Source organism: Syngnathus scovelli, chromosome 13, assembly GCF_024217435.2.
Source record: "Syngnathus scovelli strain Florida chromosome 13, RoL_Ssco_1.2, whole genome shotgun sequence".
Classification (NCBI taxonomy): Eukaryota; Metazoa; Chordata; class Actinopteri; order Syngnathiformes; family Syngnathidae; genus Syngnathus; species Syngnathus scovelli.
The window spans coordinates 13,587,387-13,612,001 of NC_090859.1; the positions used below are offsets into that span (position 1 = coordinate 13,587,387).

The following is a 24,615-nucleotide window of genomic DNA, read 5'->3' on the forward strand; positions in this document are numbered from 1 at the left end:
AATGTGCAGAAACCTGATTTGGTCTGTGACCAGGATGTGCTGCTACCAGTCACACACACTTACTGGGGTCTTCTGTGGCTTTTACACACACACTCCGTGCACACACACACACTCAGGCCCACTTCACTCACGGGCAGGCAGAGGATTATTGAGGTTGTATCGAAAAGGAATAATAAAGTAGGTTCTTAAGATTTTAATAAGAATAAAATGAAACAGTAACCATCGAGGGGCCGGCAGGGTTAATCCTTTCTATATTACTGAAAATAAAAAAGGATAAAAACAGGCATCGGGGCAGAGTTGCAGCGAGAGGGAGGGGGGGAGAAGGAGGAGGGGGGAGATAGGGACACGAAAGAAAGGAGGAGAGAGACGGTCATCTGGAAAAAAAAAAAAAAAATGACTGGGCTCGAACATTGCGATCTGAAACTAATACGCCGCTTTATTTTCCGTGGCCTAAAATGACGCCGCTCGCTCGTGTTTGGAATTGATGAGAGCGCGGCGGCCCGTTCGGGAGCATCCTTCCTCCCAATGTCAAAGCACGCGCACGCACGCACGCACGCACACGCGGCGCCAGTAGCAGATGGCATGAAACAGTTGGCAAGAGTGAGCGAGCGTGAATATCTGTTTACTAATAACCCTTTAATTACTTCAGATGGGCAACGGGATCAAACATCGGCAGCCACGCAGGAATTAGCCTTAAATGAGAGCGGACGGAGGTGCTGGGCGAACTCCTTATGTTGCCGTAAAGAGCTTCGCGGGGAGAAATGGAAAACAGTTATTATAGAGAGAAAGTTGATTAAATATTCTCTTTCCTCCCCCCCCCCACTAAGAACGATTTATGCGTCACAACATATGCTTTAATATTAACCTGAGAGGGAGCAATTAAAAGAAAAATGTTATTTTCTTAATTATTTCGCCTTTAAAACGCAAGTGACGCATTTACCGGTGCACGCCGGTAAATAACATCTATCGAATGTTATGAAGCTGCTTCGGGAGCTAAATCCCCAGCTGTGTGTGTAAATGTCATGAAAAATTCCTTAGTCTGCAACAATAGCGCAGCGCCTCTCCATTTTGTTCCGCTCAAAGCCACCTTTTGGGGCGAGCGTGCGACAAAGAGGCGCGGGCGGGCCAAAGCTGGACGCCTTTCATTACGGGAACGGCGTCGGTAGGCTCGCCTGCCCTTTTTTTCCTTGCGACGCGTGGCGGAGAGAGCATCCATTTTAATGACGGGACCTTTACTTTCCGACGGTGGTTGAGGAAAATAAATTGCTGTTCAAAAGGAGATCATACTTGCTGGCATTGCCGGGATGGGGCAGCTGTGTGGCGATCACCGCTAAGCTGGGCCCAACCTGTATAAATTAAGATATAAATAGCCTCATCTTGGATTGTGATTGAGTGCTGAAGAGCATGCTTAATATATGCATATAAGAGTACGTGTGTGTGTGTCCTCGGAGGAAAAAGGAGCAATCACATGTCCAGAGCTGGTTAAGGACAGTCCTCCTCTGTGTGCATGTGTGTGCGCATACTTGCGACAGAGTGCTCGGCAAAGCTAAATCCCACTCAAGTGTAAGGCAAACAGTGGTGGCGGAGTGCGGTTATTGTATTTTCCTTGCCGGGATCCCAGTAAAGATCTCCAGGCCTGCTCTTGCCTGTCGCCACGGCCATCCCCGTGCCATCAGGGGCCCGCCCGGCTTCGCTCTGCAGCCAGAGCCTTGGCGCTGGCCCCACAAGGAAATTAAAAGGGGATTAAGGCTGGCCGACACTTTGTGGCCGCTTACTTATTTGTGTGGAGGATGGTGTGGCGCCGAGTCGGGGGAGGGAGGGGGCGGCGTGACGCTGGCATAAATGCTACGCCGCCGCAAGGTGTCGGAAAGGCAGCTCGGGTTTACTGTCTCTTTGTGTTAGAACTCACAATAATTGCTGCAGGGGAAACAAACTGTACGGACGCCAGTGTTTGGTCTGCTAATTAGCGGTTTGTATCTGTAATTAATCGGCATTAACAGTCAACAGGGCTCTCCAGCTCGCGGGCCCCCACCGGCCTGTGACAGACAGAAATGCGGGCGGCACGCTGCTTTAGCTTTAAGGAGACGATAACTCACCGACGCGCTCGGCGGAAATTATCGAACGCGATCTTCTCGGAAAGTAAATTAGCGTAATGGAGTTGAGGAGACGAACTTTTCAAGTGTTGCGGCCGCCGCTGATGTAAACGGATACGAGCGTAAGGCAAGGCGAGGTGCGGCCTGATGGCGAAGGTATCAATTATCCGGAGCGCAGTGGCAATCTGGCTTCCTCCCGTTTTGGTGTTAAATAGACTTGTCAGCTGTGTCTCTCTGATTTCCGCGAGCAGCCAGCGAGAAGGCAACTTGGCCGCACCTCGCCGGCTGCCGGCCCGCATCTCGCCTGCAATTCATCAGCTAGCGAACACGTTCGGCCAGCCCGCCAAGGCAGACAAAAAAAAAAAATCAAATCACCTTCCAAAAGTCTGCAGTGGAAGACGAGGAGTGGGCCAGAATTTTACTTGAATGCCTTGGGCAGAAGTACGCGTTTGAACTCCAGGGTGTTTGTGTGAAAGTGTTTGTTGTGTTTGTGCAGAAACAGAAGAAAGAAGATGGAAGGGGAAGTTGAGGTGGACGGCTTTCATCCCGGGGAAGCACAACAAAGGCTCTGCCGGGGCTTCAGGTGAGGGCAGAGAATTTGGGACACGAGGCGGGGAAGCTTTGGCACACGGGCACCAGTCGCTGGCTGGCTCGCAGCGCTCTACTGAGTTGAAGGGCACCGCAACAGTGACGAGGGGAGGGGCGGGGGGAGACCCGAAAAAGGGACAACCAGGTTAGAGAGACAAAAAAAAAAAAAAGTTAGGACGTGAAGTAAAGCAGCAGGGTGCTAAGCTCAGAGTGCTTAAGTATTTATTTGTAATGAATAATAAGGATGGCACGCTGACAAAGCGCTTGTTTAATATGAAGCGGCCTCCGGAGGATCTTTCCAGCCGATCTTTAACGCCGGCGGCCTGCGGGAAAATGCCGTAAAACCTTCCACCCGAACCCATCTGCACTCCAAAACACTTTGCGTCCCTTTACACTGTCCACGCTGAATAAAACATTAAACGCCATTCCCGGATATTAACCTACTTCATTAAAAAAAAAAAAAAAAGAAAAAAGCAGAGCTCCACAATGTCGGTTGGCGTTCGACGCTGCCCAGCTGTCACCGCCGAGCCGCCTGTAACCTAAATTATCCAGCGCTGCACTTTCACTTCAGTTAAGGGAATAAACACTCCTTAAACACTTCAAAAGGCTGGAGTTTTAATTCCCTCCACTTCTTAAGTTCCGTAATTATTCAATCTGGGTGATAATGAGCGCCTGTTCGACCTTGAGGATAATAATATTTCCCTTTTATGTGGCTGTTTTAAAGTTTTCCAGGCTAATTTGGGAAAACAGTGCTTAATCTTTCAGCAAAAGTAGCAAAACAGAAAGCCTCGGATTCACAGTGGATGCTGACTCCTGCTGAAGTGGAAAAAAAAAAGGGGGGCACCTCCGAGGATTTGATGAAACTAGTAAAAGGGAGCTAAAGACGACGTTAGAAGCTAGCTAGTCGCTAAGCTAAATGTTTATTTAATCATTGTATATATCGGTTATATATTGTGTTTATTTATGGATGGATTAAAGTACCGTAATTTACCCGGCAACAGTCGAATAAGGGCAGAACTGTATTTTTTTTTTCGGCATTTAATTGTCATAACCTCCAATTCTAAAGATAAGTCGCTATCAGATCGGGGGGGAGGAAAATGGGAAAAAAGCAGGACAGACGGGGGAGGTAAGCATGAGAAGGAATAACACGGCGGGAGGTAATGTGGACCTAAATGACTGTTTGACTGTGTGTGTGGGCGTATGTGTGTGTGCGTGACGGGCCTGAACGGAACCCAGACGGGTGGCCGTACTGAGACCCCACGCTTAATTGGCCGCTCAAACGTTAGCGGGTGCGTTCCCAAAACCACTCGGAGGTGACACATGGCCGAAGAGAGGCGCTTGTGGGGAGTGGAAATGGAGCAGAGGGTTTAGCACCTCCTGCAGCCAAGTCTTTTCCAACCCTGAAGCTTTTTTTTTTTTTTTTTTGCATAGCGGCTCTCGCTGCAATGACCGAGCAAAAATTAGCCACTTGGGATGGCCATTTTTTTTTTTTTTAAGGCTCGCTTGGCGTCAATGCGGTACAAATTCATGCCGATTTGCAAAAAAAAAAAAAGGCCACAGCTTTCCATTTACAAAGACGAGCGATTCAAACGCGCACCGGAGCAAGACGGGAGCAAATTTGTGATTTTTTTCCAGTTCATCAAAGCTTCCCCTCAGCTAATCCGTTTCTTATATAAATAGCTCGTTTGGTGGAAGAGGCTAGCTGCCACGCAGAGCTCGAACCCTTCTGTCCGTGAAGCTACAGCCAGGATGAGCTAGCGGCGTGTTGGGTTGGCACGCGGGCAAAGCTGGAGGGGCCTGCTGCTGCGCTGGCCGCCAGTACAGATGGAGGGCAGGGCCGGGCAATGCCAGCTTGTCAGTCGGATTAAAACGACTCATTTATTCACTGAAGTATCGCGCAAAGCGACCTGGCCAAAGCGGGGAGCGGGAAAAGTGGCGGGTGAAACGGGGGGCCATCTTGGATGAGGGTTGGTCTTTTCATCCCCCCGCCGTTCTGCCTTTTGCCTGTTACTTATCTTACTCGGGCTGCCAGAAGCCATTACCGCAGTGTACGGAAGGCGGCCGGCGGGGCGGCGGCTCCTGGTGCCCGGTGACAGATTGCGGCTCGGACGAGAAGGTGAGGGGTGGACGGCCATTGGCTCCGTTGGTCAGGAAGTGAGCGCTGAGGGTAGAGGAGAGAGAGTGGATGACAAGACCGGGCCACGCGACCTTTTTGGTGTCGCGCGGGCTACTTAAAGGAGCACGGGCCCTTCCTTCCTTCTGCCCCTTTGGGCAGACACGATGGGAGGGCAAGGGAAGGTGACAACTGACGTGTCCGTCCCGCCAACCGCACGGCAAAAAGACGTAGAGGACGACTAATGACAAGCTTCGGGCATCTATTAGACTCTTCAAAGTCATCGCGGAGTTTCGGGAAGGGGCTTCGGGCCCAAGTCCAAGATGAGAGGGCAGAATGCCTAAAAGGTCAAAACTGGAAAAAATAGCCGCAAAACTTCCTGGGTGTTTATTACCACACTGCAAAAAATAGCGTGTGGAATTTACACAATTTGTCAAGTCGTTGAAAATCATCTGGATCCAAATATCATTTTTTAAGATGCTAAAACAGTTTGGATAATGAATGAATGTGTTTCAAAAAAGCACATCTGAATCCAGATGATTTTATTCAGTGTGATGAAATGAAATGAATTCAACAAAAACTTTTTTTAGTATACAGGTTAGAACAATTTAACAGCGGAGCTAAAAATCGCCCCAATTGGTAGCACCGACTATCCACAACTGCGCGTTCATCTCCGAGGTCATCAAGGAGAACGGTTTTATCAGGTCTAATGACTCCCGATAGCTGTAATTTACAGGTTTGCGGGAGGGGAAAAGTCGTCAAGATTCACACTTGCGCCGCTCAGCATCTGTCGCCATTACGGTGCGGCGCAAGCAGCCGGCAGGCCGACGGCCGCACCGGAGCGAGCGATAAACAAGGAGCGGCGTGTGACAGATTAGCGGCGCGAGCTAAAGGACCTTCCGCTGACACATCATTCCTCTTGCTAAGCGAGTTTGTTTTGCGGCAGATGTCACCGATAAAAACCAGAAAGGCGGGAGGGGAGGGGCCACGCAAGAGGTGGCTTTTGTTCCCGATCCAGAGAGGAGGACCAACGTCACGTCCAAACTAGCAGGCCGGCGGTGCAGGTGCACATCGCCTCCGATCAACATCCACAAGACGGGCCAGCCACTCGATGGCCCGAGGTCTGGTCCTGTCCTGTTCAATATCTAACGGGAGACTGCCTGGTGACGTCCACCCTGCCAAGCTTCGCAATCTTCTCGCGCTTCTACTCGCGAGCGCCATATGGACGAGCGAGCCCCCGTTCCATTAGCAAGAGCCGGAGAGAGACGAGGGAGCGGGCCGGGGCCGGGGCCCTCCTGGCCTTCCCCTGGCACTGCCACGGGGCATGCCCTGCCCACCGCCAGCTGCCCACACTGGGTCAAAAAAGACAACAGCCGCCGGCTACCTGAGTTTGCCAGCAACCTGAGATGCAATCCATCAAAGTAAAAGACGAAATTTCAACAACAGCCAAAAAGTTCCGCTCTGCATCGGAATCCAACTCGACAACCGTCCAAGTGGATCACCTGTTAATCCCGCGACTGACACCGTAACTAGCTTCCATCCGGCCCGCCGCGTTTATAGCGATTCTCAGCATGTTTATTCCTCCACGGCGGCTTTTCCCTCAAATCCTGACATGCCATCACCTTGACCTTTAACAGGTGACTGAGCATCCCCCGAGGGAAGCTAAACAAAAGGCCACCGCTGTGTTCCCTACCGATATCACCGATGTAATATCTTGTCGAGCGGAGGGATTTGCTTTCTTCATCTCGGAAGCGTGGCTGCTTAGAGGCTGTCAGTGGAGAAAAGGGGGGGCGGGGCAAAGGTCGGCTGTTCTCGGACGCGACCACCCGCCGGCGTCGTCGCATCTCCCGAACCGAATGATGCTCTAAATGCATTTCATTAGCATGATGCTATGGCTAATTCCGTGTTTGCTGCAGCGGCGGCGCCCTCCCGGGACGTGTCTGAGAGAGACTGAGTGATTAAAACATGTATGATGAAGCGTGCATCAAAACGTCCCTGCAGGCTTCCACGCCAGATACATGGAAGACACTTGAGGCAGCCGGCAGCAGATGTTGATGATGAAGCTTTTTTTGGTAATCACCAGCACGGCGGATGGGATTGACCTGAGATGACCTCATCTGTATCCATAAATCCGCATTACACCTTCGGTCATGACTCGAGTGCTCCGATGTTAGCCGACCAAATGGTTTTATTTTGAAATCAAAGGCCGCTCTTCTCCGGCCTGTTGGAAAAGGCGAGGATAAAGTTTTGTGACAGCATATGATGAATGTTTAATCCAACATTCATACATGGCAACGTGGGATGGGGTCCCCAGTCAAAAGGCAGCAAAGACACACAGCAGGTGTGTGAAATATTCATCGGCGACACGCTTCATTAACAATGAAACATACCGCCGCCGTCGCCGCCTTTCATGTTTTCATTTCGATTATCGAAACAAAAGACGCAGAAACGGGGGCCGTTCAAACAAAGTGGGCGTGCTATCCTATATTTGTCTAGCACATTTGTAACCATTTGTTTTGTGACAAATAACTCCGCCGCCTGCCGAAAAATCCCGCCGTCATCTCGGGTGTCGAGGGGGCCGTGACAAATGTCTGCCTGCGACTCGTCAGCCCCGCGTGCCGCCGCGGCGCTTCGACCTCTGACCCGTCCCGGGAACATCTGCTAAAGTATTCTGACGAACGCCCGAGCCATGTTGTGATCACAGTTCCTATTTGTATTAATTAACGCTGTCAAATGACAGCGAACGATTCGTCATCGGCGCTGACTGACAGCGGACGGCTAACGTGACGGATGTCGGGTCTTCCGGGCGGGGAACGGGTTCTCTTTCCCCTCGCAAAGTGACGGCCATGTCGCTGAGGAGCGCCGGCGCTTGACTCCGCCTCTTTGAATGAATGTGTCATGTAGATTAGCAAATTTCCCGGTGGAGATCATTAAAGTTTCATCTAATCTCATTTCATTAGGGGAAGAATGTGCAAGTCCTTGACACGCTGTCCAAAGCGATATTGTTGGGCCGCATCAGGGTTCTGCTAAAGTCATAAAGCAAACAAAATGTAGTCACGTGACATTTCGAGACACGGATTTAAGGCCGACGCACGTTTTTAAGAAAAGATCGTATTACGCAACGCGATTGGCCGATGAGTAGATCGTCTGATTCGATGAACAATCCAGTCCATGCTAATAAATTTTTAGTATGTGATTGGCATTCAAGCGCAGTGCTGAGTTCAAAGGACAACATCTTCCGCGTTTTGATCAGCTGACAGCTGCCGGGTCAAAACTCCACAACCTCGCGCATAAAAACGTGTTTTACATTTTCACATTAAAGTGACGGAGACACGTGAAGGCCTCTCCCGACACGTTTTGGTTGACTATCAACCGAGATGTACTCACCGTCGCGGTTATTCGGGAATATTTATTTGACGCCTACTCGGGTATGACAGCTGTGATATAAAATGAATTGTCGGCTTACAACCTTTCTCCTCGCAAAACCATCTGGGAAGGAGCGGATAAAGCCTATTTGGGAATAGGGCGGGCGTTTTCAATTGGCCCGTTTTGTTTGAAGCTCGGTTCTCTCCCAAGGTTAGCAACCACGAGTCTATTTTTGCGAGCTACACAGGAATCAGGGTAGAGGGTATTTAAGATAAGAAACAATCTTCTTTTCTGCTACTTCCCATGACAGCTCAAACAAAATAAATGCAAATAGATAACGCAAATAAATAGCAACGTATGTGCGGTATTTAGGTTTAGGCTTAGTTTAGTCTCCTTGACTTGTCGTACAGCGGACTTTCGGCATGTTTCTGAGTTTGCGGCATGCTTATTTACAAGAGCCTTTTGGTAATATATCGGCGGAATTTTCACTCGTTCTCAATTTGATGAACATGTTTGCACAGTCTGTGTGTGCTTTTATAATCTTACTTTGAGCCGAGGATCTATGCCAATAGACATTTTTTTTCCCCTCGCTATAATTTCAGTATAATTTTAGTCAGCAGTGTTAGAGGCAATGATTTCTTCTTAAATGGTGTGTGTGTGTGGAGCTTGGACATATGTACTATTAAAGTCTGCACACAGCTATTCAAATGTCATTTTTTTCTGGTGTAAAACTAAAACCTGGCATTTTAACAGGCTAGATTTCTTTATATCCACTGAGCATACGTTTGCATTGTATTTACATTGCCTATTTAATTAATACAGCAGGTTTGCAACTGCCTAATTTAACTTAATTTAGTCTAATTTAAAGCAACAAATAACATAAATGTGGAGGGTCAAACGAATAAGCAACGCATATTAAAGATAACGCAAACACACAGTATGAATTTAAAAAAAAAAAAAAACGCCCCGGAACTGACGCAGCCCGTGACGTCACGTCCCAAAACAACAAATATGGCGGCCCCCGACGAGCAGTCCGATGTTGCGGACACTCGTCTCACGATTGACCTCATTCAGATGGATCTCCAAACTGCCGATGATAGCGTCGCATGTACGCGGGACGTGGCGGTAAAGCGGTATCCGGAAATCTCGCTTTTGTCGCCGATGACCGGTACGCAGCCGCTCGTTTGGTCGCAGGATCATCGGCTAGCAGTGTGCACGGTCAACTCGTTGACCGTCCTGGAGCTGGTTTGCGACATTCACAGCAGCAAACAGGAGCTGATATTAAAAAGAACTTCCATTCCCGTCCCCGGTAATGCTTACACAATGCAGGTAATTATACTTTACTTTTGATTGCTTTAACTACGATGGTTGAAAAACGTATGCAAGACTAGACTTCATTCAGGGGTAGCTAAACAGACTATGCTGACTCAAGTATATTGATCTTAGATTTCTCCTTGTAATTGTTTGTGTGTTAACTATCTAGGTTGGACCCCCAAAAGAGCAGGGTAAAGCCATGAAGCACTTTAAAACACATCCTGACCTCCCCACCAAGCAAGAGTTCAATTGGGATCGCGTGATGAACCCCTCGGGAGTCTCGTATAAAGGAATTAAATACGCTAGTTGGTCGCCCCTCGGTTGCGATTCCAGCGGGCGCTGCTTGCTGGCGAGTCTAACCCTTGACCACAGACTCACCGTCCATTACAGCCACAAGCGTCTGGAATGGACCACGCTGGTCGATCTCAGCGCCAAGTACGGCGAGATGCTACGAGAACGAGGCTACGCCGGACAAGACGGCAAGCTGCCCGAGAAGGACATTTTGGACTCTGAGGAGCTGCGGCGAAGGTACCGAATGCAGACGCCGGTGAGGATGGAGTGGTCCAGCGTTTACAAGATCAAACAGATGCAGCCTGATAATTCCTGCCTCAATGTGGAGATTGTCCTCCTGGCCGTCCTGATGGAAAACGGCAACCTGGTTTTGTGGAAGTTTGCTTTGCCCTTCAAAAGCGGCGTCAACGTGTTTTTTCACGAAGCCATCGATTCGGGTGTGAGCAGTCCCAGCGGTCTGGCCTGGTGGGAGTATGAATACACAGATCGGCGCATAAGCGGCTTGATCGTGGGCAGCGAGCTGGGCCCCGTTAAGATCGTGCCGGTCACTCTAACGGGGGTCAAAGGTTACTTCACCCTACGCCAGCCCATCGCCCTCTGGAAGGAGTGCGACCGGATTGCGCCGGAGAACATCAATTGCGTCTCGTTGGTGCGCCCGTTTGACAAAAGCAACTGCAGCGTCATCGTGGCGTCCCGCGGTTGCTACATCTTCTGGAGTTTGCTCGTGATTTCTCCCACCGGACTTAGCGTGCACACCTCGCACGTGGTGGGCCTCCACTCCCTCCCCGTGGTCTCGCTGGCCGTCAGCCAACTCGGCACCGTCTACACGTGCTCCACCGACGGCTGGATCAAGAAGCTGACACCCAAATTCACAGAAAAAACGTTGGCTTTCCAACAGGAGACCATGTCGTGCCTCGAAGGTTTGGCTAACCGGCGTCTGCACGGGATTGCGCTGAGCCACAATGAAGCATACATGGCGCTGGTCAGCACGCAAGGCTTGGATGATTCCTTCCACTCATTCCACACCAACTACCAGGTGCACTTTATGGCGTTAAAATCGCCGGAAACGGCGGCCGAGCTTCTGCTCAAATCCCCCACGGAGAACCTGTACAAGCAGGCTGACCTGCTGGACCTCGTCAGGTGGAACATTCTAACAAACAAAAGCATTCCTCAGGCCTTGCAGGAGGAGCTTGATCAGAAAACCCGAGATGTGGGCTCTCCCTACTTCTGGCGCCTGAAGCTCTTCTTGGTCCGTTTTCTCTACCAGTCACTTCAGATGCCGCTCACGGACCACCATTGGAAACCTTCTCGAGAGCTCATCGGCGAGCAGGACGAGGACAAAGAGGACAAAGATTCAAACGTGGCCAAGGAGGAGACTCCAGCGGAGCAGGTGCGGGCGAGGATCAATTTGGTGGAGAGCCACCTTGTGAAGGAGAACATAAAGAAGTTGCTTGGGGAGGTCTACCTCAACACCCAGAAAACCGAGAAGACCTGCATTCCCACCAGCGGCCTGGCTGAGTATCTTTTGAAGGACTCCCATGACAAAAATGCAGAGGTGACGCCATCTTCGGGGGTTGGATTAAAGGCACCGATATAATTATCCGTTGCTTCTTTAGGTCCTGGTCGGTCACATCAAGAAGAAGATGAACAAGCAGACGTTCCCGGAGTGCTGTACCTTGTGTGAAGAAGCGCTGCCCTTCAACGACCACAAGCAAGCGGTGTGTCCAAATGGACACGTGTGGCTCAGGTATGATCAGACAAGCCCCGCCCACAGCCAAAACAAATTCGGTTCATTTGTCTTATTTGTCTTCGTGCAGATGCGTGTTGTCCTACCAGGCGTGCCAGGCGCTGAGATACAGACGCTGCCTTTTGCAAGACGGCATCTCCGAAATACCACAACCTGATGGTTAGCTGTTTTCGAAATTAGAACCCACAACTATTTTTTTTTTCCTAGCGTAGTTTTTATATCGTATTGTTGATTTGTTTCCACTAGAGCCACAGTGGATCAAGAAGATCCTCAAGATGTCTTGCTCGCTCTGCGACTCGCCCATGATTTAGAGGCGAACGACAGTTTGAGCAAATTCCCGCAACCGCCTCGTTTTTTTTACAATCGTCGGAATGTTTTCATCACAGAGTTTTTATTTAGGTTTTAAAATTGGAAATAAAAGTCTTTGAAGATATGTGGACGCTTGTATTTCTTCACCGGGTGAGCTCGTAAATGAAGCTGCGGAAGCTTTGAATTAGTATTTTAATGAGCTAAAAGCATGCAGACTCAAAACTTTAGACTTTTTTTTTTCCAGTTCGCCCAAAAAAAAAAAAAAAATTCTCAGTGTTTGCATAAAAATACAAAGGCAAGTTTGAAATGTGGTTATATCTGGAGCCTTTCATTATTCAGTAGAACTTGAGGACACCATAAATAAGTTGCCTCTTTTCTTTTTCACATTTCTCCCGTATTTCCGAACCTTTATCTCAAGTAAGTGGAACTTACTCACCGCCAGACCTATTTTTGTAATTTGATACTTTTTCTTTTTGGAGCGCAACAAATAATACTTTCTGAATAAAACATAGTATGGGGAGAAGAAGAAGAAAAAAAAAATCTCAGCCTACCTACTTTAATTGGCAGCGTAAAACAATTTCCAAGTAGTGTGGTGGGAGGGGGAGGGGGGGGGGGGTTGCTCAGTCATTCTCTTAGATGAGGACTTCCGCTAATGTAAACGCAGAATAGAAGAAACGGCGAGGCAGATGAGATGAGCAAGAGGCAGGAAGAAAGTGAAAAGTGTGCTTAAAACCGTGCCGCCGCCGTGCTGACTCCCGCGGGATGGAGCGCCTCGTAATGAGATGCGGCAGTAATGAGGGACAGAACATGGTGCCAGATGTGATTCTAATTCCAATCAAGTAGGGGAGGGGGGGGGGGAGCATATTGTTTAATGCAATTTAAGGCATTTTTTTTTTTCAAATTTGGAGGGGGGTATGTACTCCAGTACTCGACTGGGCCCATAACTTAGATTGATTTAAAAATAGTTACCGATTAATTGATTTTAAAAGTAATTTAAGTTAGTAGACATCACAATGGGGTCAAGTTTTTCTGTCTCGGATGTGCCGAGGTTTCCGTCGGCGGATTTGGGTTGATCCTCGTCCTACAATAAAGTAATTACCTGCTTCCCCTCCCACCCGTCTCCCCTCCCGAGGCTTCAAACAGAGTTTTTTGTTCTCTTTGCATCCAATATTTATCGCCTTTATGTTAGCGCAGGGGATGGGGCTGACAGAACCTTTGTCGCACCTTTAATTCCATCTGATCGTCTTTTTGTTCCCACTTGATTCGGAACACGAGTATCGTCTCGAGGGTATCGGTTCGTTCGGTCGCCTGATGCCATCGCTTTTACGTGGGTTTGGGTTCTGCTTCGTAAAAAAAATGCCCGCCGTTGCGCTACGCATTTCAGACACACACATTTACACGCAAAGTGTGTGTCGGTGTTAATGAAGTCAATATGCAAGGTTGTCTCCCGCACTGAACGGGCGAACGTAACTGCTTGACTTTCCTGCTCTGCCCTCCCCCAGGGAGGGAGAGGGGGGGGCGGCCAGTGACCCGAGACGGGCTGAAGGGGCGCTTGTGTGTCCCATCATTAGAGTCCCGATTTGTCCGTGGCTCGGAGAGCACCCGAGTGGAACTAATACTGAACAGCAGAAAGGACATGGAGAGGGAGGGCCGCTTTTTACTGCTACATTAATTAAGCTCACTCCTCAACATGCTCCCTGTCTCGCCTCTTGTTCTGCTATAATTAAGTGGGGAGGGGCGGGCAGGTTACGACTGCCTCAACCTCGTTGACGTTTAACAAACCCTCGCTACCTTTACGCGAGAAGTGTGTCAATTTGATCCATTTTGCATTCGTTGTTGACATTCAAATGAAAAAAATCACGCCAATCTCCTCCAGTGACATGCGAGAATACAAAAATGTTTCTTAAAATGGGCATAATGGGTCCTCTTAAATTCACTAACGGGAATAAATGCTTCACGGTTTATTCTGGAATTCTAAATCGAGGTCTCGCCGCTGCTTTTTCTAGTGTTAAGTCTCGTTTCGTTACGATTCGTTTGAAGTGCCTCCGAGAGGGATTGATGGACAGTTATGTCTTCATTGCATATGGATGGTAAAAGTTGATTTTTTTTTTTTAGTAAATGTTTTTCAACCCAAAGATGAGAGGGAACGGGAGAACAAAAAGCCCGTTTGCAAGTCGACCAGAAGGCGCCTAAGCACATCTTAAGTGAAGCAGGCTTCTCAGCAGGCCTGCGAGACATCACATGACGTGCGCAAGGTGGAAGCGGCGGATGACGGATGTCTGTCTCCATCAGCGCCGCGCCGTCGCCGTGACAGCTCTCGCCGGCGCTGACAAGTCGGGTTCCAGCCGAGACAGATTGCCTTCAGGTGGCTGGCTTTTCAAAATCTCGCCGAAAACGTGCTGCGCTTAACTTTCCTTTTGAAGGCGGAAGGGCTCTCGGTGTCTGCTTTTTATTATTTTTTTTTCCCCCCCTTCGATGCCACATTTGAGCGGAAAGTGGAGAGAGCGGGGGTGGGTGGGGGGAAATGGCTCATTTGAGAGTTTGCTTTAATATCTGTCTCTCCGAGATCAGAGTCATATTCTCACACCTCATATTTCAAAACGTCTATCACAGGCCATGCAAAACTGCCTTAAAAGTGCATTATGCAATATAATGGTAGTTTTGAGTGACATTTACCTGCCGAGGAGTGGGAGGGGGGTTGGGGGGGGGGGGGTACCCACTTTTGCTAAAAGGATTTCATCAGGCAGGAGACCTCAGTTGTCGCTGTTGACTGAAATTAGAAACGAACGTGCCTCTCTCGTGGATAAACGCATTTTAACAAGTTAAAGCCTCTCTAAAAAAATAAAAAATATATTATTTGGTGGTGACAGTTGGGGAGGAGAAATAATTTCAGAGGCCGGTTATGCAGAATATAAAATGAGTCTTTTTTTTTTTTTTTTTGTTGGCGGGCAAAGAAGAAAATAGCGGTAATGTGCAAAAAGCATTAGAATGCATATTTATGTTGCTTGTTATGAAATATTCATTAAGTTTGGTATAAAAAAAGAATCGGCAATTGGGGCCGGGGAGGGAAAAATGTGTGTTTATTTGCGTGTTTGTGAAAAACGAGGGCGACAGGGGCAGCCGTCACCTCTTGCACGAGGAGGGGGGGGGGGGGGCGCCGACAAAACTCCCCGGCTTGAATCTCCGACACGCCTTGTTTTGTTTCCTTCCATCCTTTGGCTCATTTTCCTCTCCTCTCACCTCAAGACTCTGCCGGCATTCCTCGCCTTTCCCCAAATTAAGAAATTAATGAGGGATAGGTTCTTTAGCAACTGCCCCGGCAATGTTTACCACTGATGAAATGATAATGCGGAGCCCTGCTGTATTATTTATAAGCCAATTAGGCGAAGTGTTACTTGATTTGATGGGGAGACGACACACAGTGTACATTTAACTAATGGAGAGCAAGAGAGTAAAGGGAAGGAGGGGCGGGAGGACAGCCGAGGCGGCCGATTCGGCACGTTGCTCTAGGATTACGTGGCTAATTGCCCTGCTTTATCTGTCTGTCATGGATAGCCATGCATATTTTAGCGTTGCCAAACACTTTGATTGTTTGCACTCGTGTTGGGGCTGTAACAAGTAGAGCAGAGGCCAGAGTGGAGTGTAGTTAAAAATTGGCAGCAGGGGATACAGGGAGGGGAGGGGCGGAGGGGGGGTGGGATGTCGGACGCACTGACAGGTGGCGGAAAAGTTTTGACAAAGAGCAAAGGTGCGCCGAGGTGGCGGGAAAAACAGCCGAAAATAAGCCAGGCGTCGTTGCAATTAGAAGGCAGCGACGATTAATTAGACGCGAGGCCTCGGTTGCTAGGCGGGATTCGGAATTCTTATTTGTGACAAAATAAAGTTCTGAAAAAGTCTGGTTGACTTTGAAATTTGGTCGACACAAAAAAAAAAAAAAAAACATGACGATTATGCACATCTGAAGCGATCTAATTAAATTTGAAAAAGAAAATTCGTAGTCATCCTGATGACTGACGGACAAATCTTTGACATTTGGTTCGCCGGAGCATCTCCGACTGATGAGCTCTTTGAAAGCTGATCAGACACTCATGCTACGAAGAGGAAACTGGAGCAAAGGGATCCTTAATTATCTGATGAAGGGAAGCTTATCTGAATGGTTTCTTTTTCTCTGCCCTTTTTATCCTGCTGGATCGTGTGGCCCAACTTTACATAACAAAAGAGCAACCCGGCTGACCCGCTTCATCGAAAACGTCCATCGGCGGACAGTAAATTCAACAATTGTTTTTGTTAGCTAGCCAAGCTAACAATTGAAGTTGGTGTTTCTTAAAAAAAAAAAAAAGCCATCCCCGTTACCAATTCAAAGTATGACTTTGTGCGGTGATTTATTTAAAAGGCATGTACGAGGAAAAGGCTGGCTCAGTTTCCTCCTTTTAGGAATTAGGTAATCGTATCCGATGCCCGGCCCGCTTCCATTAAAAGCGGGAGCCGTGTCAACCACGTCGTCAGCGCGCTGACTTATTCATCCCCGTTAAAGCCCGTGTAAGGCGATAGCCGTTAATTAATATAGCTGTCAGGTAAACGCTTGCCGCCGGACCGGCGCCACCATCCATCAGTAACATCATCTCGGCCTTGTTTTGATGCCAGGCCTCGGGCTCAATTAAGATAATGCCATGCAAACGAGGTCTCTCGCCATTAGCCTCGTCAAGAGGGGCCGTTAATCGGGCCACGATTACGGCGCCGTCTCCTCCCGACTGATGAGTAATGGGCGCCGGCGTGACTGAGGAGTCACAGGGTGGGGTGGCCAGACAGCGAGTTGGACCCGCATGTTGACCCGGCGGCAGCTGGGGGTTGGGGCTCAGACGTGTGACAGCAGCCAAGTCTGCCCCCCCCCCCAATAAGCGGCAAAGTACACCCCAGACCGGTCGGTGGTAAATTAATCGCAAATAGAAAACTCACATTCATATTCATGGAGAACTCAGATCATTGGTAGGATGCTAATTTTGCAACGGTGCTAGAATTTAGCTTCTGCTTACAATAAATTGGACCACATGTGTAGAAAATCCTTAATTTACCTTAGTCCCAAGTGTTTGTTTGTGCCGTCACTGAGCCTGGATTGGCTGAAGATTCCAGCTTGATGATTGGTTGGTTGGAAATCTGTAAAGATGACATCATCAGCAAAACAATTCATCTGCTGAGTCACTTTAAAACGGCATTTTTTTATTTTCTATTTATCATCGTCTTCACATTTTGACCCTAAAGTTATTTACAGACTTAAAAAAATAGATTGAAAAAAAAAAAGACCCAAATGATCTCAATTCACAACAGAAGAAACTGTGCAGTCACAGTCCCACACATTTTCTGTCACCCCCTCCTTGGATCCGAGACAAAAGCCCCAGCTCCAGAACCTTCCTGCCTGTTGTCTACCCACACCTCCAGCTCCATGACTCACACCTCGACACACACACACACACACCTCGCATGAGCTTTAATGATCCCTCCGACACGCATCATTCCGAAGCACAACACAACTCGGCAGCAGCTCAGGGCCCCTTAAACCTCATTGCCGAGATGTTTTGCTCACCGTGTGTGTGTGTGTGTGTGTTCGTGGCCGTGGAGCTGGAGAGCGGGCGGCTCCTTGGGAATTTTAAGAGTCAAGCCCCTCTAAATCTTCTTGTTTCAACTTGAGAAAATCAATAGGATAAATATCCTGTTTGCCTCTCTTGTACTTAGCGGCACCTCCAGCTCGCTCTGCTAACCGGAGCGGAGAATCTCGCTCTGACCTCGGGCTATGTTTAAAATAATTCCAACCGCCTTTTTAAAGCGCTGAACGAGCGAGGATCTCAGGTGCGTGTCTATTTTTTTTTTTAAACCGGCCGGTGTGATAGGTTCAGTAGCGCCACTGGCTAAATCTCACCATCGACCCGCTCCTTGTGTGATTAGGCCGCCGAAGCCGAGCGCAAGCCAGACACAGATCGAAGACGGTACAATCTCAATATGGATGTGAGCTGTGTCTGCCACATCCTGCTGCTTTCATTGATTTTTTTTTTTCTATTTTCCCTTGCCCTCAATTATATAATAGAATCGCTGTTCTGGATTTGAACTCACATCACAGTTTTGTGAGCACGGCCTTTAAGCCAAGAAGGCATTTTGATTCATATGAAATGGGGGCTTCATCAAGTGTTTTGGCGGGCCCCTCTGGAGAGATGTTTTTTTTGTTTGTTTTATCTTTTATTGTTCCAGGTGACAGACCCGAAACACACAAAAAAAAAAAACCTGCGTTTCTGCAAGTGTGCAACCTAAGCTGGCACAAATATTGCAAAATAATTAATAATTCTGGACACAGTTGACTCTTCTAATTGGAAGTTAGCCATAGAAAGCAGTTTTTTATTTTTATTTTATTTTTTTACTTTTATTGTGTCAATGGCGCGTGACTACTGGAAACGTAGATGCATAAAACATTTTGACCATCACCGGAGCGTGGAGAAGAAACGGTTGTTAAGGAGTTAGACTGGGTAGAAAGGGGCGTGTGCGCCGTTATGGGAGGGAGCACAGCCAACTTGTTTGTCATCCGCCTAAATCACGCTACACCACCTGCGCCACAACTTAGACCCGCTTTTAGCTGCTCTAAATCCTTTCTGTCACAAATTGTCAGATCCGTCTGAGCCGTGTAACATTCAAGGAAGCTGCACCATTTTTTTTAATGTGGACAAGTTTATCTCTTGGCGGCTTGACTGACTACATGTCATTGTAACCTGAAGTATTTCATGCCCTGCGGACCTGGTAAATCGACCCCTGGCACTCGGCTAACATCAAGCTAATTTTCAATCATCCCGCGATTGCGGCAAACGAGAGCGCCGTCATTATCGGAGTGCCATCAGACACCCGGGAGGACGAGCACGGTGACGATCCGCCGACCGAGGACGTCCGAAAGAGGGCCGTTGTTTTTGACGGGACGGGAGGGAGGGAAACCCGAGCCGCGATGCTAATCTGACTACGCGCTGACATTTTGGGGGATAATTGTAGCGTGGGCTGAGCTCAGGTGAGACGCGGGCGATGCTCGGGAGATAAGCCCTGTCGTTCGCATCGTCTTCCTCTCACATGTCCTGCCCCCGCTGCTCGGGATTAATCGCTTTTTCCTTCCCTTCCTACATATGAATATTCCCCCCGAACGGCTGACATACCCGCGGTGAAATGCGGTGGGGAAGGGTCGTGGGCGCAACTTTAGCCGGAGTAATGAGGCCTAATCCCCTGCTGACTGGGGCTTGTTTAAACAGCTCCTGCCTGAGCCGCTCGGTAATAGAGTAATTAACCCCGGCGCCTCCTCCTGCCCAGCGGCTCGACTCTTAAACCATCGACCGGCCATATTCTACTCCTTCGTTGCCGCTATTTGTTTTTCAGGTAAGAAATGCTTAAGTCTTTTTGCCCTGTATTGAAACATATGGAACGTAATGGGAACAGTTGAAAGTTCAAGGGTCATTACAGTCCCTGCGAAGCACTGGAGGCAGTTCAGGTGCGGAACATCTCTCTCTCTCTCTCTCCTCGCCAGTGATCTGATTTCCAGACAATCATACACGGCAGATTCCTTGTATTTGCTTTTGGTGGGCTCGTGAAAACAATCAGCGCAATCAAACAGCGCGCACTACACAGACATCCCGCCCGCCCGCCCGCCCGCCCGCCCGTCAAGGAGCTCTCGCTGGCTGGCGCGTCGCTGTCCCAACTCTCGCCGTCTGCAGCTAGCTTAACGCGGGGAAGCGGCGGGGCCCGTTTGAAGTCGGCAGCCAGCGCACATTATACCAGATGAAATGCTATCACGCCTGGTCGATGAATGGTTTGTGTCATTAAGAGAATAAGGCAAACAGGGAGCCGAGCGCGCTCAGAAGCCTTCCTGCTCGCGCGCCTTTCTGAGGGAAGGCAAGATTAAGGGGATGTTCAGAGGCTCTCGTCTGTCAAGACTTCAAAGATGCCATCGACACTCCTTGTTTCTGCCGGTGCGGCAACCAAATCGCACACACTCTGCTGCCTCTGTGGCTGTCAAAGCTCCTCTGACATCCCCTTCATCAGGTATACGGGCTTTAATCCAGACACAGATAAATAAATCAACACAGAGGGGTCCCGATCTTTTCAGCACCTCCTGGTGGCCGGGTATCCGCACAGCCCGGAGAGGCGCGAAAAGATCTCAAGGAGTCATTAGTCGTCTGCCAGGGACAACAAAAGGGAGGACAATTGCGTGTTAAGGGAAGGATCATTAATACAAAATAGGGATGAGAAAAGGAGGGATTTTGCTAATACGCACGCTTTTGCACAGCTAACTAGCCTGAGACGACACGGCGGTGGTTTCAAGGCTCGCGGAATTGGCAATTGAGTTTCACCATCAAACTTTTTGGGAGCAGGAGTCAAAACTTAAGCGTTCTGTTTATCGACTGACCAGATAGCTTTGATAGCAAAAATAATTCCCCACTTATCGTGCATTTGAACAGAAAACAGGTTTTAAAACGTCGCTTGTCGCTAATGCTAAAGTCTATGCGAAACCCTGTTGCAATGCTAACGGCTAATTAGCGATATTGCTTCAATTTACTAATCTTCACGCAAAAAATGAAATCAAACAAGTAGGTAAGACAAGACTACTCAAAGGCACGAATTTTTCCTAATCTGTGAAAACCGAATGTCTTAATTCTTTCTCAGGTCTTATTTTATCCGTGAACGGCACCACACTGCCCTTAAGAGGACAAAAGGTGCAATAGCAGCCTATAATTTTTTACGTCGTTCTTCGACTTATTGACTTTGTTTACGCATTTACTTTCTCATTTTCCTTCGAGTTATATTGAAAATTGAGTATTCAACTTTCATTTCCCCTAAATAATTTTTTTTTAATTCTTATTATTAGAGTCGACACATTGACACGAGGCACACGGATGGACACGTTAGTTTGTTTGGCTACCGGGGAATCCAATGTGCGATAAAACACACAGCAGATGGAGGACCATGGGAAGCAATCCGAGGCATCGGCAGTGAAATAAATAGAGCAAACCAAAAGAAGCGCCACTGTGTACCCAATCCGACTGCTTTAACTCGCCGAGAAAAGGAGCGGCAAAGAAAAACACGAGGCGCCGGAGCCGGAGCATTGTACCTGTCGAGGTGCGTTTCAGTCGGCTCTTTTCATTTTATTTTAACAGCGAAAGCGAGGCAGACAGAGATCACCGCAACAGAAATATGTTTGTCTGAACTGAGAGGAGAGATCTGTTGATCCATTGTTCTGTTTGTTTGTTTTGAAGACCGGTCTGGCAGCACATAGCGCATCCCTTTCAGAATACAAAAGATGCCTTAGAGGCAACATAAGTGAAGTTTTATGCTGATGACTGACTGCGTGACAAACATCGGCTGAAAAAAACTCCTTTCGAGCGGGGGTACCTGGTTTATTTGTAAAAGTTAAACACACACAAAAAAAAACTGACAGAACACACACAGCCCCGCGCTCACACACACTTCTAATTTATATCCTATAAGAAGAATGTGAGGTGCCCATGGGGTGCGTGTTAGTTGTGAAAAATTAAAGGAGACGGATTCAAACTGTCCAATTTCCACATCAAACAAACGCCGGGCTCCGTGCTCCTGGAGAGGCTGCCTCATTTCTAACACATAGCTTCAGAAAGAGGTAGCTCCCCCCCCCCCCCCCCCTCACCTCCTCACCCACTACCCTTCCATAAACCAGCACCTCTTCTGCCTCCCCCTGCTGCTTCATCCTTCCACGAGTCCACCGCTGCCGCCTTCCTTTCTTCTTCTTTTTTTTTTTTTTTAAACTGGTACTCTCTATTTCCTCAATAACCCCGCACTCTAATTCCCCTAAGCACTGTACTGGTTACACTAGCCACTGTCTCTCCCCTGCCTAATTATACCCTTGTGAGTCTATTAATCAACCTGTGAATTATTTAAGAAGGAGAGCTCCTCTGCCTGTAACTGGTTTTGACACGGCGAAGGGGGGAGACGGAAGAGAAAGGCAGCGAGTGAGGGGGGGGGGGGGGAGGAGAGTGAAGGCTCGAGCAGAAAAGAGGAGATGAGGGATGGAAAAGGTGGGTGAGGAGGAAGAAAAGGAGGGGGAAAAAAATGAAAAGAAAGGCGAGGAGGAATCGGGGCCTTCCTGCACGCGTCCCCCGAGGAGCGGGCTGCCTCGTGCTTCACCCAGACGAGACAAAACCCCCATCAGCATTCACCCGGTTTGTTTTGTTGCTGTTGTCTCCCACCCCACCCTCAATTTTAATGCATAAGTTTTCGTGATAAACAGGCGTTCATGAATATATGGAGTGGAACTGTGAGGAGAGGAGGCAAGGGGAAGACGGAGGCTGGAGGTGAAGGAAGGGAAACGGTGAGCCGAGAATGGAGGGAGGTCGGGGAGGCTGTGTGGGGGGGTGTGGGGAGGGGGGGGCACAATGTGCGCACCCACCCACCCACACACGGGGAGATGTCAGGCTTCTACTGTTTGACAGGAGGCAGCATTTCCCCCGAGCAGTAAGTATACATGGCCGCGGCGATGATGATGATGTTTGTGAGCATCCTTCATCTTCGCTTCCTCCAGTCGGCCCCTCCCTCCCTCCCTCCCGCTGCAGCCACTCGTCATCAGTCGAGAGCAAAGCCCGATTAATGACTCCCGTTGACACTGACTCCCATCACAAGTAGTAAGAAACCAAGTGAGATCATGAATATTTGCCAAATATGAATGACTGAATGAATCGTGATGAGTCTGATTGAAAATAATATTTTGGGCACAGTCTAATAATCCATTTAAAATATAGACAGCAAACTGTAGGCATCAGTGGCAGAGCTACATGCTAGCAATTAGCCGTGCGGGCCGGCAGGAACAGCGACTTTCTCGTTTTAATTTGGAGACATTTTGTACGCAAGCTCGTGTTAGGGCGGTTGTGCACATGTCGCTTATAAATAAGTGCGCGAGGCAAATCTCTGAGCAGCGAAGTTGGGGGGGGGGGGGGGGTTTGGGGGGTACGAATGCCCCGCACTGCTCCATCTCTGCGGGATGTTTATTAAATTAATGAAAAGTTGCGAACATGCGAACGAGCGGAGCTTGGCTGTGATTGGTACGTTCCTCTGCGCCGCCATTTCTCCAGGGTCTTACTTGAACTAACTGTCCGTGACTGAGGAGCCTCAAGAATGCCTTCCCCAAATACTTCAATGGGAATTTTACAAAAGGTCAAGAGTGACGCAACTCGGCCGACTCGGCATTTGTCACATTTGTGGCCCGAGATGTCTGCCGTTATTTCAAAGTGCTCGGCGTGCTATTTCCAATTCACTTTGTCTCCCAAACAAAAATAATCTTTTCAAGTAAATTCCCAAATTTGTCAAGGAAGACGTGAACTATGCAGAAGAGAGAAAGATTTGTAGCGGCAAAAGAATATTAATCAGGCAGGAGCAGAGGAGACTCTTGTGGGAAAGATGAGTCACTTTTGTTCGCCATTATACAAGCGTTTCCGACTTCACACAAACACTTAGACTGCCGTTATTATGTTCCAATTAAACTCAATAGAAAAGTCGAGCTTTTCAAACTCTTTGGAGAAATCTGCATACTGACTTTCAGGGCGAGGGAAAAAAAACAAAAAAAAAACAAAGGGAAAAATTAAAATATATTATCATCTTTTAAAAATCCTTTTAAAAATAAACAAGACAAACAAAACATCACAAAAAAGCCCCACTCTGCGCCTTCCGTTTGCTTCCTCCGTCGCTCGCCTCGGCTGGGCGACTCTCAGAGGAGGCGAAAACCGAGAGAAGGTATTTGCATATAAACTGCGAGAGGCAGGGATTGTCGTCGGCGTCGGCGGCGCATTAGATGCCACCGAGCGCCACGACGGAGGATTTTCATGTGCAAATTTTGAGCCTCGCCAACTCGTCGCATTATTATTTCATCAGAGCCTCAGAAGCAAAGCCCCCCGGTTCCCCCGAACCCCGCCGGCATCCCGGCGGACACTTCAAGATTCAGACCAAATCCCCCCGTTACGCCTCGTCCCCCAGAAGGCCGCGCTACTGAGTAGCTGTTTACACCGGGGCCTTCCGCGCACGAGGAGTCAATCCGCGACGACGACGGGAGAAAAGTGGCGGAAAGAGGACACGTGCGGTTGTGACCGGAAAATTTTGCATTTTCAACCGGCGTGATGGAAGCTTACCGGCTTTCAAGTTTAAAAAGGGAGATTATAGCCAATTAGCAGCGCTTGTGAAAACCCTTTAGCGCCTGGGGAGTAGGGGCCGATACCAAATGTGGGACAGCTGTGAGCAACAAAAGGAGCGGTGGCAGCTTTTTGAAAAACACACACGGCAAGAAAAAAAAAAAAACACTCATATTCCATGCAGCTCCGCATAATCGCTCATGCAAACAAGGATAAAAAAAAATTACCGCGTACTGATACTGATGCTAGCAAAGAATCTCTAATGTAGCATCAAAAATGAATGAGTGTCGCTACAATATGCAAACAGACAAACGGGCCTGATATGCAAACGTGACAAAAGGGGAACAGACGGAAAGGTAAATATCTTTTAAAAGGTGACAGGGAATTCTTTACTGGGATGGGAAGGAGGGGAGGGGTGGGGGGGGGGGAGTACTTCATCCTTTGAAATCAATTTGTCAGCTTCGTCGGCATTACGGGAAAAAGCGCCGAGAGTTTCCCCTGTAAACTGCCATCTTGAATTTCTTTGTCTGACACGGCGCGGCGTTGCGAGAGGTGAACGGGAAAAGGTTCAAAGCCCAGGTGGGAGCGGCGCATGTGCCATTACCACCGTCGCTCTGGTGTCAAACG

At 48.6% G+C, this 24,615-nt stretch overlaps 1 protein-coding gene and 1 long non-coding RNA gene across 2 annotated transcripts in view; one reads left to right on the forward strand and one right to left on the reverse strand.

Annotated features, from left to right (window-relative positions):
- Positions 1-24,615, reverse strand: part of LOC125979433 (uncharacterized) — a 55,147-nt gene that overhangs the window by 17,855 nt on the left and 12,677 nt on the right. The window contains exon 4 of the long non-coding RNA XR_011087971.1: positions 16,894-16,975. This is a non-coding gene — a long non-coding RNA (uncharacterized lncRNA). The remainder of the gene's footprint in view (positions 1-16,893; positions 16,976-24,615) is intronic.
- gtf3c4 (general transcription factor IIIC, polypeptide 4) lies at positions 9,149-11,945 on the forward strand. Its single transcript, XM_049737643.1, has 5 exons — positions 9,149-9,489; positions 9,644-11,320; positions 11,382-11,512; positions 11,583-11,671; positions 11,759-11,945. The coding sequence occupies exons 1-5, from the start codon at positions 9,172-9,174 to the stop codon at positions 11,821-11,823; spliced, it is 2,280 nt and encodes a 759-aa protein (XP_049593600.1). The 5' UTR covers positions 9,149-9,171; the 3' UTR covers positions 11,824-11,945.